The sequence below is a fragment of the Pseudogymnoascus destructans genome (genome assembly GCF_001641265.1).
Source record: "Pseudogymnoascus destructans isolate 20631-21 unplaced genomic scaffold scaffold_15, whole genome shotgun sequence".
Classification (NCBI taxonomy): domain Eukaryota; kingdom Fungi; phylum Ascomycota; class Leotiomycetes; order Thelebolales; family Thelebolaceae; genus Pseudogymnoascus; species Pseudogymnoascus destructans.
This window is the reverse complement of record NW_020167534.1, coordinates 415,323-429,661: the sequence shown is the minus strand read 5'-3', so window position 1 is coordinate 429,661 and position 14,339 is coordinate 415,323. Positions and strand designations below refer to the sequence as shown.

At 48.8% G+C, this 14,339-nt stretch overlaps 5 protein-coding genes across 5 annotated transcripts; 3 read left to right on the top strand and 2 right to left on the bottom strand.

The window, feature by feature from the left end:
• Positions 1-48: 48 nt before the first annotated feature.
• VC83_04658 (uncharacterized protein) lies at positions 49-1,590 on the bottom strand. Its single transcript, XM_024468287.1, has 3 exons — positions 1,364-1,590; positions 1,205-1,311; positions 49-1,152 (listed from the first exon to the last, which is right to left on the bottom strand). Exons 1-3 carry the CDS (start codon positions 1,497-1,499, stop codon positions 223-225), a joined length of 1,173 nt encoding a protein of 390 aa, XP_024322735.1. The 5' UTR covers positions 1,500-1,590; the 3' UTR covers positions 49-222.
• Positions 1,591-3,791, top strand: VC83_04657 (uncharacterized protein). Its single transcript, XM_024468286.1, has 2 exons — positions 1,591-2,168; positions 2,238-3,791. The coding sequence occupies exons 1-2, from the start codon at positions 1,871-1,873 to the stop codon at positions 3,689-3,691; spliced, it is 1,752 nt and encodes a 583-aa protein (XP_024322724.1). The 5' UTR covers positions 1,591-1,870; the 3' UTR covers positions 3,692-3,791.
• A 1,312-nt stretch (positions 3,792-5,103) lies between these two features.
• On the top strand, positions 5,104-5,876 carry VC83_04656 (uncharacterized protein; the record flags this gene model as incomplete). Its single annotated transcript, XM_024468285.1, has 3 exons — positions 5,104-5,180; positions 5,248-5,463; positions 5,579-5,876. The coding sequence occupies 3 exons, from the start codon at positions 5,104-5,106 to the stop codon at positions 5,874-5,876; spliced, it is 591 nt and encodes a 196-aa protein (XP_024322723.1).
• A 933-nt stretch (positions 5,877-6,809) lies between these two features.
• Positions 6,810-8,641, top strand: VC83_04655 (uncharacterized protein). The gene has a single exon (XM_024468284.1). It carries the CDS (start codon positions 7,565-7,567, stop codon positions 8,522-8,524), a length of 960 nt encoding a protein of 319 aa, XP_024322722.1. The 5' UTR covers positions 6,810-7,564; the 3' UTR covers positions 8,525-8,641.
• Positions 8,642-8,696: 55 nt separating this feature from the next.
• On the bottom strand, positions 8,697-10,998 carry GAS1_1 (1,3-beta-glucanosyltransferase gas1). The gene is made up of 3 exons (XM_024468283.1): positions 10,554-10,998; positions 9,675-10,500; positions 8,697-9,623 (listed from the first exon to the last, which is right to left on the bottom strand). The coding sequence occupies exons 1-3, from the start codon at positions 10,653-10,655 to the stop codon at positions 8,941-8,943; spliced, it is 1,611 nt and encodes a 536-aa protein (XP_024322721.1). The 5' UTR covers positions 10,656-10,998; the 3' UTR covers positions 8,697-8,940.
• Between the last annotated feature and the right edge of the window lie 3,341 nt (positions 10,999-14,339).

The window sequence follows — 14,339 nt, the reverse complement described above, 5'->3', positions numbered from 1 at the left end:
CTATATAGCGTCAGGCGATGCGCAGGAACTTTTTAACTTGTGATATGACTTCTGTTCTCTGTTCACAAGGCAGGGACCCTAAATAACTTCGTGCAGCCTAAGGGTCGTATATGCTCATTCTATGTAGGTCCTATTTAATATTCATATTGTCGTTATAAATCACAACTTTACATTCTATCGTTTCCAGACTTCGTTTCTTCGCGTCCTCAACCAGTTCCTATCTCACAGCTCCCTCTTCTCATAATAAGTATCCGTGGGACCCTGTTCCTGCCCACTCTTCACATGCCCCGCATGAGAATCCAAGTTCGCCCAATCCAAACTCAGAAACTCATGCTTATTCGTCCACCTCTGCTGGCTCTCTGCAAACCCCACACTCTGCGCAGGCGGTGGCGGCGGATCCGTAATCTTCGTAATCAAATACGCCGTCGACGCCTCTGCAATACCATAGACAAGGACACCCAACAGCGGGATACGGAGGAATATGTAAAACCCGACCCCGAACCCAAACAGCAGACCCGACCGGTCATAAAACCACCTCTTCTTCTGCGCAGCCGTGAACTGAATACGGCTAAAATACGGCTCGAGCAGCTCGCGAGTCAGACTGCGCGACGTGAAGTACGACTGTAAGAAGATAACGAGGTAGCGACGCGGTAGGAAGATGCCGCTGCCGAAGATGAGGAGCGCGGGGCCGAGACCGACCGAGGCGTTGAAGGTGTAGAAACTGGCTGCGGGAAGGACGAGGCGGCCTACGTAGGGGGTGTAGGATAGGGCGAAGATGACGAGGGAGATACCGGCTTTCTTACCGCGGCGGATAAGCAGACGGGTTAGGGCTTCGGCGGTGGATTTGCTGTGCGTGCTACCGTCTCTGGTGGAGTAGAGGCTCATATTGGGGTAATATTGGGGACGGAGCTGCGTAGGGTCGTCGTCCTTGTGCTTCTGTTGGTAGGTGGAGTCGACCCAGCGGAGAGAGTCCATGAACATGTTGTCCAGGGTGGGGGTTATGTAGCGCATCAGGGTCATGAGGAAGAAGGGGACTTGGAGGACGTAGTTCTGGATAAAGTCCAGGCCGCTGACGAAGTTATCATCCCATAATACGGCGTCGAAGTTGATGAAGAAGGATAGGAACCATAGTAATACTTTGATGCCGACGATCTGGAAAAATAGTCAGCCTTCCGTCATCGCCCATAAGCTTGAATAGGCATACTGGTATTGCTATTAGGATTCGAATAGCAATTCCAGCTGCAACAGCTAGAGCTGCTTGCTTATAATGCTCCGAGGTGAAGAGCGCTGGGTTCTGTAACGCTCGTAGAGCTTGTCTCGGTCAGATATTATAATTCAAAGATAGATAGAGAGTAACCCATACCTCCCACGACTGTCAGTTGCGCGCCTCGCAGTATGGCATTGAGGTCAAAGTTCTTAATTTCGAGCTTCTTTTTGAGTTTCTCTTCTTGCTCTGGGGTTACCAGAGGCACCTGGACTTTTCCTCTTCGTTGGGACATTGTGATGGTGAGGTTATGTTGTGTTGCACGCGACTATAAGATATTACGTGGAGTAGATATGGCCCTGTTTCCCAGCCTCGCTACAAGGGGCCGGGACGCTAGAGATCTTCACAGTTACCAGTACCAGTATGTTGTGAGACAGTGACTCTGCGACATATTTTTTGTGATAATGACCTCCCCAGAAAGAGGAGTGTCACCGAGTCTCCACTAGGGATCTACCCAATATATGCAACAATCTCCCAGGTCGAACAAAACGACTCGACTTCCTCCGCGAATCCGATGCGCCGCCACACGAACTCTACACTCAAGTAGCCTCGCCGCATGAGATAGGATGAAAGCCTGTAGGTAATACAGGCTTCTCATATATCAACATGGCGCAAGAACTCCCGTCGTCGCTTCCGACGCAGTCGACGATGAAACGCGCAGTTACTCTACCTCTGCGACCCTTGACTTCGAGTAGCTGGACACAACGCGAGAAGCCAGCATCTTCGGAATCTATCGAGAGCCTGTATATACACCCGTCGGTGCGGATTGTGTCCTTCGAATCCTTCGGCTCCTCCTCTGTCTTCCAGAGACGATCAAGTCTAAACACCCCGAACCTGGCTGATGTTGAGGAGGAGGTTGGGACTTTACCATGGTCTTCTACCTTCGAGAGAACCATTGCAGTTGGTAAGTGACAAGTCATAAAACAACAAACCACTGTGTTTTTTATTGTTTTCTAATGATTGGTATATGCAGGTCCTCTCCGTATCTACAGAGCCCGCGGCTCAGTTGCATTCATAAACTGCAGCAGTGTTATACAACCAGTTCTACCGAAATCCAGGTGCTGGTGTGTAGACGACGATGCGACCAAATTTATTCTGCAAATCAGGCGACCTCAATTCTGGCGCATTGAAGTCCCACTGGATGACCCGAATCACAAGGCAAAATCACAGGAGCTCAAAGATGTGTTGAGCCAAATCTTGTTGTTTGAGAAGACGCCCTGCCCATTTCGAAGGAGCTTTCACATTGAGCTACCTGAACCACCCCAAACACCTGTCAAGAAGAAGCCCTGGAAACCTGTGGAGCAGCCGAGTTCCGCCAATGTTGATACCTTATCCGCCAACGCCGAGGCGTCCGTGGAAGTATCTCCAAAATCTGGGAAAACTGAGGATTACTATGCGGCTGCTTCCTCGGATGATCACCCAGCGGTCCCTGAGATGGACACGGACAGTGACGCGACTGATGATACGAACATCACGCCTCGGAATTACTTTCCTCGCGTCCCAATTCCACATATCTTTAAGCAAGGACCCTTGAGCCGGCCTGAAGTCCTAGACACCGGGCGATCAGTGACCGCAACTCAACAACTAACGTTGATGACTTCGCCTCCTTCCAAAAGCACAAAGGGCTTATCTCTTGGCTCTCCAGTTGGTAGAAAATCCGAGGACTCAGCTTTATCCAACTTCTCCTCGAGCCAGGACTCTTTCCACACGGTGCAGTCATGGCACAGCCCCATTACACCAATGTTTCCAGATTCGTCGGGCTCGAGACCCTCTACACCAACCACATATCCCTATCCACACGATAATATAAAGCTTCCAAAGCGAACACCTGAGCCACAAAATGTCTCGGAATTAACAATTAGCCCCAGCTCAGAAACTCCTAATACCCCGGGCGTCTGGTCAATGGTTGATACCCCAGAAACTAAATTGAGTGGCTCTCTACTGCAATCATCGCCACCGTCACCAACAACTACGACTCCGGCCCATAAGATTCAGGAGGACCACGATGGGGAAGAGGTCTACGAGGATGCTTCCCCATCAGCGGAAGTGGTGGTCGCAGATACACGCAAACATAGGTCAGTCAGTGAGCGCTCATCTCGCAGACGAGCACTCTCACCCCTCGCGTCGCCAGCAAATCTCTTCTCTCCATCCCTGTCGCGAGCCCGGCACCTGAGAACCGCACGGCACCTCCCTACCGCCATCATCCAGAAGACATGGGAGATCCTTATGAGTCCGCCTAGCCATCTCGTGCAGATAATGGTTGAGATTGCGGCGAAGATCAAAGCCGGGCAGTGGCGCGGGGTTGTCTTCGGGGTTGATGAGGGAGGGGAGGAAGTTGTTGGACAGTGGGACTATGGCGATGGGGATTTCATGTGTGATCAGTGGGACGATGCGGATGTGGATGACGACAGCTGGGAGATCGATTGAGTTGATGGGGCGGCGATGGTGTAGGATTGACGACAAATGGATACTGTATAATGGATATGATGGGTATGATAGGACATTTCGCAGTATATACTGCACAGCAAATCTCCGCTGAGGATAGGAGGGGGTCAGGTCGGGGGGGCGTTACATATCATTGTCGGGCTTGGTGGTTGCATATGCTTTGCATATATGTTTGATTAGCGGTTTGTGTTGTTATACGATTAGCTACTGAGCGATGTAATTTGATGAGTCTACTGAGTCTATAATAATCAGAAGCTCAAGAAGGTCAAACATATATGCAACCACCAAGCCCGACAATGATATGTAACGCCCCCCCGACCTCACCCCCTCCTATCCTCAGCGGAGATTTGCTGTGCAGTATATAAAGATCCCATAGTACGTTTTAACTCAGAGTTTGAAAGTGTTGATGCTTGCTACTATGTAAGCCCCTCAATACAGTTGAATTACAAACTGGTTGTTGTGAGAAGGTGGAAAATATAAATATTTAATTTCAGGGTTTGCCCATCTACCCTCATCTACCACAATAGCTCCGCGTAAGATATGGAGTGGAACAAGCTAGTGCATTCATTTCTTGGTAAGCGCTCCTCATCTGAATGTCACGTGACTCCACGCAAACCCATACTAATTATCCCCTACAGCCTTTTACCAGAGATGACCGTGGCTCATGTCCATAATACTCCATTCATCAAATCTTTGGAATCAAACTTCTGATACGTTCAGATCAAATACTTTTTTGCCTTTTTGAGCTTCGTTTTACATACCTCATGGGACAAGAATGGTCTGAATAGTTCGAAAAAAGTATTTATTTGGTGGATTTCTCGCCTATGCCTATGGAGATGGTGGGTTCGAGTTTGGATTTTGGCACAATGTGGACCCTTAGTATGGGTGGTTTTCATGGTGATGTTCATCGACCTTTGCCACGGCGGTGATGAGAATCGATGATGCACCAGAGTCGCAGTTTCCTTTCCAGGTAGAGAAATAGTGTTTATCCACTTATGGTTTATGGATCCACCTCCTCCAAGCCAGGGTTAAAGCCATCCCAGGGGGTGGTAAAGCGTAAAAAACCACTGTGTTTGTGCGGCCTGGAGATTGCTCACCAGCCCCTCTTGATTCAAGAAATAAAATATTCACAGTAATAAATAATAATAAATATATAAATATCGTACCTATTTAAAGCATGTATCACCAGTTTTCCCAGAATCTTGAATTCGCCCCTCCACCATGACGACCATGCCATCCGCCAACCAGCTTGAAGCGAGGTATTATAGTAGGCAACCAATAAATTGAAACACCAGCACATCAACCAGCACTCGAACATCAAAACCTCATACCACAGACACATAAACAGACGAACTACAACCCAAGCCTTTCCCATCGCGCACAAGCTTTCCAACATGCCCTCATACCGAAAAACACCTCTCTTTGGCGGGGCACTCACAGCAGAGCTCCCCACCACCTTCGCAGACGTCAGGTGCTTCACCCTTCCCATCCCCCTCCCCTCCTCTATCACAACAAGACACACCCTCTAACTCATCCAGCACGATCCGCCAAGTGCCTGATAACCAAGAAGTCTACCTGGACAAAGAGGGCTTCACAAGCATCATCTTCGACATCACCGAGCGCGTCGGCCCCAGTGGCAGCACTGACGCCACCGACGGCGCCGCGCTGACCATCCACCTCCAGGACATTGTCGACTCTGACTCTGACCTGCTCAAAGTCTGGAGCACGACTGATACGCAGTTCTCCAACCTTCCGTACGTCTTGAGCGCTCTGCCATTCTGCCCCCACCATGGACCCCTCTCTGCGTCTAGCTACCCCGCAATCACGTGCCCACAGACCAACAGACGACTGACTGAATGAGATGAACAGACCCGACACCCCAGCCTACACCCTGATCGCGACACAGACGCCGCAGCCAGACCCAGAAGCGCGCAACCCGGCGCCGGATTTCACAGCCATTGTGCTGAATCTGATCCGCTTGGAGAGGGAGAGGACGGATGTGCTGATTACGATTAATGTGCCGCATATCAAGGGGGAGTATTCGGAGGAGGATGTGGATCTGGAGTTGGGGAGGCAGGGGAAGCTGATTAGTAATGCGGTGGAGTATGCGTCGGTGATTTGGGAGAGCTTTAAGGTTAGGGATTGGGGGCTTTTTGATGAGGCTTAGGTGGGTGGTGGGTGGGAGGTACGGAAGGGATGGGAGGTTGGGATTTTGAATGATTAAGCGGGCATGCTTGAGGGAGGGCTATGGAAGTGGTAGAGGAATTGGGAAGGGGTGGGATGAGAAGGTACATGACTTTGAAGATGGATATCCCAGTGATGAAACAATTATGACAAGCACGACGGCTTTCAATTAGGTAGATAGATATATAACCACGCTTAAAGCGAGACCTCTGCCCCATCTCACCCCCCTCCTACGGGGTCGTGAGATCCAAAAAGTCGATCTTCTTCACAATCACATCAACCGGATCATCCTCCACCCCCCTCTCACCCGCCACACTCTCAATCGACAACGAGCTCTTCCCAAGCTCCTTCAACCTCTCCGCCTTCAACTCCCTATACCCCCTCCCCACAAGCCCCATAATATCCTTCTGAGGACTCCCCACATTCTCCTGTCTAACCCTCCCAATATTCTCCTTCACATACGCCTGATACTCACCCATCACCTTCTTCTCCCCCCCATCCCCCCTCGGCACCGGCCTCGTCTGCACCAACCTCCCCTTACAAAGTCCACACGTATGCCGTTTCGGGTCAATACTCTTACTATGCCTCTTAAACTCCAACCTACACCCCACCTCCACACACTGCCACACATACTTAAACGCAATCTCATAACTATGCTTCGTGGTAACCTCAATCCCCCTCCCCCCAAACCTGGCCGAGCACCGCGCAGCCCACGCCTTGAACTCCTTCCCATGCGGGTTACTCGTCACACCACTAACCATGAAGTTGGCGAGATGGCAGAACTCGTGCGCGACGACGTTGAGGAGGCGGTCCTCGTCGTCGATGACTTTCTCGGCTAGCTCGATGGAGGCGTGGTGCCGGTAGGTGGTGGTGGGGGGAAGGCTGGTGGAGAGGGGGCGCGTGCGGATGGCTTCGCGCTTCCAGTTTGCGCGGCCGGCGGTGGTGTTGAGTTTCTTGGACCAGATGATGGTTACGCCCCCCGTGCTGGCGGCGAGGGCGGAGACTTTGCCGTCTGTGATTTGCTCGTCCAGTTCGCGGAGGAAAGAGAGCGCGACGGCGTGTTTATTCTCGTTGAAGCGCTTTTTTCGCTCGATGAGCGCTTTGTCTTTCCTGGCGGGGACGGCTTTTCGGGGGGAGCCTGTTGTGAGGTCTTCGGGGTTCGGGACGAGATTGAGGGGACGAAGGGGTTTCTGGGGGGAGAACTCGTCGTTCCAGTCGTTGACTACGTCAGCTTTCCAGAAGTCGTCTGTGCTCGGGCTGTGGGTGGCGCTGGGAATTCTAGGGGCCTTTTTGGGCGAGACGAGGGTCTTCTTTGGGCTTGTTGGGGGTGTTGTGAAGATGGTTTTCTTGGCTGGTTTGCGACTTGCTTTGCTGGTTGGTGGGTCGTAGCTGAGGATCGGACATTCTTCCTCGAAGTCTCCAGTCGAATTTTGGTCCTTTTCGGTGGGGAATAGACGTCTTGTAACTGGACGTGGCACTATACTTTCTTCCTTGGTATCGTCATCGCTCCAGTCGAGATGTATAGCTTGACTTTGCTTTTCTTTCGGTGCGTCAGATTGTGACGACGTATCTGACCGCCTTCGTCGCACCAATTTACTCACAGACTTCGGTGCTGGTACCGGGCTGAGATCATCCTCCTCGAACTCCTCCACCGATGAATCGTCGCTCACGATGAAATCGGACATGTCGTCCACCTCATCCTCAACAACCGAATCGTCTTCCACTGGAGTCTCGGCTCGTACGATAGCAGCAGGTTTCGTCGTCCTCACCCTCCTTGTCCTCGTATCAACAACAGGCGAACCCTCTTCAGCCCGCACAACAGCAACAGGTTTCATCACCCTCCCCCTGCGCGGTCTCGGTTTCGCAACATCATCTTCTTCCTCCAGTTGTAGTCCTTCCAAATCCTCCACCACCTCGCCTACCTCCACATCATCGCCCAGTGCCTGCTCAACCGCCGCTTTTCCCGTCCTACGAAGCATCCTAATCTCCTCATTGCCCTCCTCAATCCTATCCATGCTGCCCTCAATCCTATCCATGCTGCCCTCAATCCTATCCATACTCCCCCCAATTCCATTCACACTCTCTTTAATGCTCTCCAACTGTCCCAGTATGTCCGCCACCATCGCACCCGCCCGTGGCTCCTCCGCCTTCTTCTGGTTCTCCTCTACGGTCCTCCCCATCTTCCTCGCGTTCCTCTGTGTCGCCTCCTCTTTCGCAGATTCCACAACACCTACAGCCACGCCCCCAGAAGCAGAGGCAGATACCAGCCCCGACGAAGCCGCTTTCCGCCTTCCCTTCCGTTCTTTCTCCCTCCCCACCTCCTTCCCAAGCGGTCGCAAGAGGGGGTTATCAGACACCCCATTCAACACCCTCCTCCTCGGCTTACCCTTCTTTATCACCTCCGTCTCTTTTGCGCCATCTTTTATCGTCTTCCTCCCATCTCCTATCGTCTTAAGCTCCTTGGCCCTAAAAATCGTCCCCAGCTCAGGCAGTTCATCCTCGCTATCTTCAATCACGATCGCTCGGCGCGCCATGGTTTTGTCCAGATGTAATAATTCCCTCGCAGCTCGTTTGCTGCTCTGTCCTGCCGTCTATAAATACAGATTGTCGGTGTCGTATGAGTGTCGCTGATTGAATTTCTCGAGATAATCGTCGTCGTCGTCGTCGATCAATTGGTGTTTACGGGTAAAGTTGTTGGTGGGGCAACGGGTGTGATGAGCTATCGCGAAGCTCTGTTGCACAGGAGGATGACTAAATGCATAATACAAGAGTACATTTCACACATAGCATAGCTAAGCAAAAGTGTGTGCACAAAATATCTAATTAAGCACGAATTACTTCCAATACACTACGGTACTACACATCCCTCTATCCACCCTATCCAACCTCGTGCCAAGCCAAACTCGAAAATATCTTGATTGAACCCGCATCTAACCCTCTCCCTCACACGACAGGTATAAACATAAAAAAAAAGCACGACAATAAACGACTATGGATAAGCGCCCCCCAACTTTGAATTTGGATTATTGCGTTTCTTGTTTTTTTGTTTACAGCAGAATCATACCCATACCCGCGAGCACCGTAGCGAAAACGTACGAGCCCATGGACAGCGCACCCATCTCGAAGCGCGGGATCATAGAGCCAGCAGCCGCGTTATCAGAGGTCTTCGAGCTACCGCTGGTAGTAGTGCCGACAGCAGAGACGGTTCCGGAGCCATCCTTGCCAGCAGCCGCGAGGAGCGCGGAGCAGTCACCAGCGGTGGCGCCGGCCTGGGTCTCGGCGGTGCCGCTGAAGTCGCAGGCGGTGGCCTTGCTGCCCTGAGACTGATAGTACTGGTCGAAGGCGAAGGAGAGCTTCTGCTCGGATTTGCACATGGAGTAGGCGCCGTACTTGCCGGTGGTGGCGTTGGCGTTGATACCGGCGCAGGCGGCGGCGTTGTTGCCGCAGACGTAGTTGAATTGGGTGGCGATGTCCTTGCCCTTCAGGCCGGACTTGGCCTTGCAGCTTAGGGACTTGACCATGCAGTCGCAGACCTGGGAGTTGGCGGCCGGGGGGAGGGTGCTGCTGGCGGCCCAGCCGGCGTTGACAGCTGGGCACGTGCGGGCAGCGGTGTTCTTGGGGGTGTAGGAAGACATAGAGACGCCAGTGGGAGAGACCTTGGCAACCTGGCTGGCGAGGACCTTGAAATCAGCGAGCTTCGAGACCGCGTTGTCCTTGACCTGGACGAGACCTGTGCGCTGTTAGACAATATTCTGCGATAATATAGGTCGGAGGGACTTACCGTAGTTGTTCGCCTCCTGGAAGTACATGTAGACAATACCACCGGACCAGACATCAGTCATCTGGGGACCGTAGATAGCCTCAACCTCGGTGAAGACACGGGGAGATGGCTCGTTGCAACCGTACTCAGCGAAGAAAGCAGGAACGTTGTAGGTCTCGAACTCCTTGGTCCTGACATCATATCCGGACTTCTGGAAGGTAGACTTTCCGCACCAAGAGTAGATGTTGTAACCCCAGAAGTCGATGGACTCCTCGGCCTTTCCGCAGTTGAAGTAGTTAGCCAGATCGTCACGGATCTCGGCATCATCGTTGGTGGCGTAGCCAACACCGATAGCTCTGTAACCCTTGGCCTTGATGTATGCCTTGGAATCACGAACGGACGCCTTGACGAAAGCACTGGCGTCTGTGTTGTTAGCCTGGTTGGAGACTTCGTTACCAGCAAAGAAGCCTAGGGTGTTGGTGTATTTAGCCATCTCGTCGATGACAGCAGCATAGCCCGCGAAGAGGGAGGTGGTCCATTCCGGCTGGTCGCGGATGATGGAGTTCTGGGGGTTGGAAAGATCCTGAATAACGTAGATGCCGGCCTGCTCGAGGAGCGTCATGCACTTCTTGTGGTCCTTCGTGGGGTCAATTGCGTAGACGCGGACGACGTTGGTGCCGAGCTCAGCCAACAATGGCACATCGCGAGCGCAGGCGGCCTCATCTGCCAGAGGGTCGGAGAACTCGGTCACGGTGGACGCGGTGCCGTTGGCGGGTGCCTCTTGCTGGTATGCGACACCCTTGATGAAGAATTCGGTGCCGTTCGTCTTGTAGAAGAAGTGGGATCCCTTGGATATGTGAGGGGGAGCTCAATGTGCGGTTGGGATAGACATTGACAAACCTTGATCACGATGGGGTCCACATCCGCCTTGACAGATGAGACAAGCAGGGCAGCTCCAGCGAATGCTGTAGCCGCAGCAGACGCAAGACTGTAGGACTTCATGATGATCGTGTAAACACTCTCTGAGGATCAGAATCGGAAGAACTGGGTCTGTCGATGATGATTGCGATACTTGGGAAAGATAATTGGAGCCCTTTAGTCAATTGGACGATCAATTGTTAAGTTAACGAAAGAAACCCAAATGTAAGTAGTTTAATAGGTGTTGAAAGAGTGTTGAGAAGGCGCGACTGAGAGAAAAAAGACGCAGCTATTCGCACAGAGAGGAAAGGTGCGAACGGCGGGAAGATGAATACAGAGACAAGAGGAGGGAAATACGAGCAAGATCAAACAAAGGCGGTCTGACGATGCTTCATATCTATAATCAATCTTGGGGGGCGTCAGGGGGCATTGGTGGCACTACCTCAGATGGACCTTAGGGGGGGAGATGGGAGATGGGCCTTGGATGGGCCTTGGTGGTAAGAAGAGATTGGCTGTGGGTGACTGGAGCAGGGTGGTTCAAGGGGTACTCGCAGTTTTGGTACAAGCGGGTTAACGCCGAGAATTGGAGCAAGTGGGCTGTGCAAATCCAAGTACGTGGCGGCTTTCAAAAGTTTTGTCCTACGCTAATAACGCCACGGTTCATAATTCATCTCTTGCTTTGTTTCTAGAATCTAACAGTGACATATCCTCTAATAGCCACCTTGTTAGTGGTTTAACATAACAGAGGTTTCATCTAACTAAATGATATTTTTCTACTCCTTAAGTGTTAAATCTTCATGGTTATGGCACTATTAAAGCCTCTCTACCTTCATCTTCTTTGTTAATCTAGGCTTCCTTGTTATGTTTTAGAATCTAGCCTTCTCTAAAACTCTCTATATTATAGTCAAAGAGATGTTAATACCTTATAAACTAAGTTCCCCTATAATATTAGTACATGCTTTTTCTCATCTATAGCAATCTGTTTGTACCTTAGTAATAATTTCTTTCCTTACTTTAACTGTCTGCTTTACCAGCTAGCTAGATTAAGGCATATCTTATAGCTACTCGTCTTATATAACAAGTAGCATATAGTTTAGGTTAAAGCCTAATTTAATTGCTTAGGCATACCGTAATGTATGGGGAAGTCAGACATATTTAGTAGTTAGATAAAAATACCCCACCACCAACGTAGAACCTTCATATCTTCTACCATGAACATCTAACAACTATACAGTTGTGCTTAGATTAAAGACAACATTCAAAAGGCTATCATTACACTCTAATTAAAGGAATTCAAATCAATTAGACTTGCTACAGACCACTTTGAAGTTCAGTCAACTCTTTTGCTAACAGGGTGTCTAGGAAGAAAACGCATGCTATAGCTTACGAAATTGAACACGCTCTCTTAAACGCGAAAGAAAATATACTAGGATAATGGATTACGCGTCTTACTGCCATAGTTTTTCCCACAACTCCTATGTTGATTAAGGAAATGGCTGAAGAAGTTCACGTATGACATGTCTAAATCACATCTTCTTAAACTTCCCTTCAGACCAATCCTACCCCTATAGGCTATAAATGGATCTATAGATTCTTAAAATGACATCTAAACTTCAAAGGAGTCTACTTAAGACAACTAGAGTCTACACTGTTACGATGGTCATAGAGGTCATGATGCCAGTCCAGGAAAAGTAATAGAATCTAAAGAGAGAAGAAGAAGAAGAAGGAAGGAAGGTGAGGCTATTCCTCATAACATACAGTTGTCTGCTTAGCGGTTGTAACCTTGGTGGCTAAGGCTACACCCGTAATCCCCATAACAACTGTAATAACCGTAATAACCGTAACAACCGTAACAAGCTGTGACAAGCTGTGAGCTGTAATCGTAACATACACAACATAAAGAAGCCACTCCTATAAATATTTCAGCTTGGCTTAATGTGTTTAAAGCATGAATCAAAGAGCTAAAGTATAAGCTATGTAACATCTATAATATGGATAAGACAGGTTTTGTAGTTGGAGAGACTTAATCCACACATATAATTGTTGATTCTACTATGAAATCTAATTGGAATGTGACAGCTAGGAAGCAGGAGTAGGTAACTGTACTCAAACATTAATGTAGATGGTAGTGCTTTACCACCTATGATTACATTCAAGGCTAAGCATACTATTACAAGTTGGATTCTAAATGACATGCCTACAAACTGGCACTTCTCAACTAATAATAGCAGCTGGACTTTAAATAGTCATGGATTTAAGTGGTTGCAGAATGTATTTGAGCCTAAGTCATGCAAAAAGTCTAGAAATCATCTATGAATGTTTATTATAGATGGGCATTCCAGTCATATTACTAGCGATATAATTGCACTATGCATTAAGAATGACATCGACCTTCTTATTCTACCTCCTCATTGCTCTCATCTACTCCAACCACTTGATGTTGGGGTGTATGGACCTCTTAAGCGATTTCATGCTTAGGAAGTGGATCGGTATACTTGAGCAGGAATAAAGTGAACCTAGCGCTCCTACTAGGTTGCAATCTTCTAGTGTATTTGAGAGAAGGGCCTTATACCTCAAAACACCAGAAGTAGGTAGAGGGCAGCAGGTTTAATACCCTTTCTGCTAGAAAGAGTTCTAGCCAACCTTCCACTTCAATGTCATACTGACATTCGTTGCACTCAGTTTGCTATCAAACTCAAGAGCAAACTTAGAAATCTCCTCCTCAAACCTACAAGTCACTATACATATTTTGGCTTATCACACCAACAACAAGAGCAATACTCAACGATTGCTACAACCCTCTATGATTCATTACACATCATCGCCCCTTAGTTACTGGGCTGATATTACCACATAGCATATCTCTACAACCCTCTATGATTCATTACATGACATCACTCCTTAGTTACTGGGCTAATACTACCACATGATACATCTCTACCAACTAGAGGCCTAGAAACATGAACGATAGCTCCAAAAGCTTCTATAACCCTCTATAATTCATCGCCCCTTAGTTACTGCAAATTTAGTATTTAATTTAAGTATGGCAACTAGTGACTCTCCTGCTTTACCAACTTGACGTTATGCTAAGAGAATGACTAGGCTGGTTGAAAATCAGAATGCTGAACTTAGCATCCTTCAGAAGGAGGTGAAAGAGTACAAAGAGATACTTGAGACACAGAAGAAAAGAACTACTAGCAAGAGAATTAAATTGTAAGGCAAATTTGTATTCAGTACTAAGGAAGTGTTGAAAATTGTTCAGGAGGCAGATTTGAAGTCAACTGAGAAAAGACACGTAGAAGGACATGCAAATGACCAATGGAAGAAGTAGAAGAAAAAGTTGAAGAGGAAGAGGTAGAGAACGATTCAAGCGACTTAGAATTAGAGGAGTGTGTGGCATGTTGGACTAGGTCAACTAGAGTAGAATAAACTTTTTGTCTAACTACCCCATATGTCCAACTTTCCTATACATTATGTTATACTAATTAACTTTAGGTTAAGAAGCTAGTTTTCTTAGCTACTTTAGCTGTTGTCTTCCCTCTAATTAGGATTTAAGAGTCATAATAAGTGCTTAGGTTGTAATATCTATACTAGGTGCCATAATCATTTTAATTATTATCGTAAAGCAAAGGGGACTAGTATAGAGTAAGGCTATCCCTCATTATATACAGCTGTTTCCTTCACGATCCCTTATAACTTAGTGGCTACCATAGCTGCCTGTTCCTATAGTTGATCACAGCTGTGAGTTGTGATCGTAACACTCCTCAC

What these genes read in the sequence shown, in the direction of transcription:
- VC83_04658 (XM_024468287.1), bottom strand. Translation starts at nt 1,499, where the DNA reads ATGTCCCAACGAAGAGGAAAAGTCCAGGTGCCTCTGGTAACCCCAGAG. An exon ending in GCAACTGACAGTCGTGGGAG is followed by an intron (nt 1,312 to 1,363) that starts GTATGGGTTACT and finishes GACCGAGACAAG; the next exon opens with CTCTACGAGCGTTACAGAAC. An exon ending in GAATCCTAATAGCAATACCA is followed by an intron (nt 1,153 to 1,204) that starts GTATGCCTATTC and finishes CTATTTTTCCAG; the next exon opens with ATCGTCGGCATCAAAGTATT.
- VC83_04657 (XM_024468286.1), top strand. Translation starts at nt 1,871, where the DNA reads ATGGCGCAAGAACTCCCGTCGTCGCTTCCGACGCAGTCGACGATGAAA. An exon ending in CGAGAGAACCATTGCAGTTG is followed by an intron (nt 2,169 to 2,237) that starts GTAAGTGACAAG and finishes TGGTATATGCAG; the next exon opens with GTCCTCTCCGTATCTACAGA.
- VC83_04655 (XM_024468284.1), top strand. Translation starts at nt 7,565, where the DNA reads ATGAAATCGGACATGTCGTCCACCTCATCCTCAACAACCGAATCGTCT.
- GAS1_1 (XM_024468283.1), bottom strand. Translation starts at nt 10,655, where the DNA reads ATGAAGTCCTACAGTCTTGCGTCTGCTGCGGCTACAGCATTCGCTGGA. An exon ending in TGGACCCCATCGTGATCAAG is followed by an intron (nt 10,501 to 10,553) that starts GTTTGTCAATGT and finishes CACATATCCAAG; the next exon opens with GGATCCCACTTCTTCTACAA. An exon ending in CCAGGAGGCGAACAACTACG is followed by an intron (nt 9,624 to 9,674) that starts GTAAGTCCCTCC and finishes AACAGCGCACAG; the next exon opens with GTCTCGTCCAGGTCAAGGAC.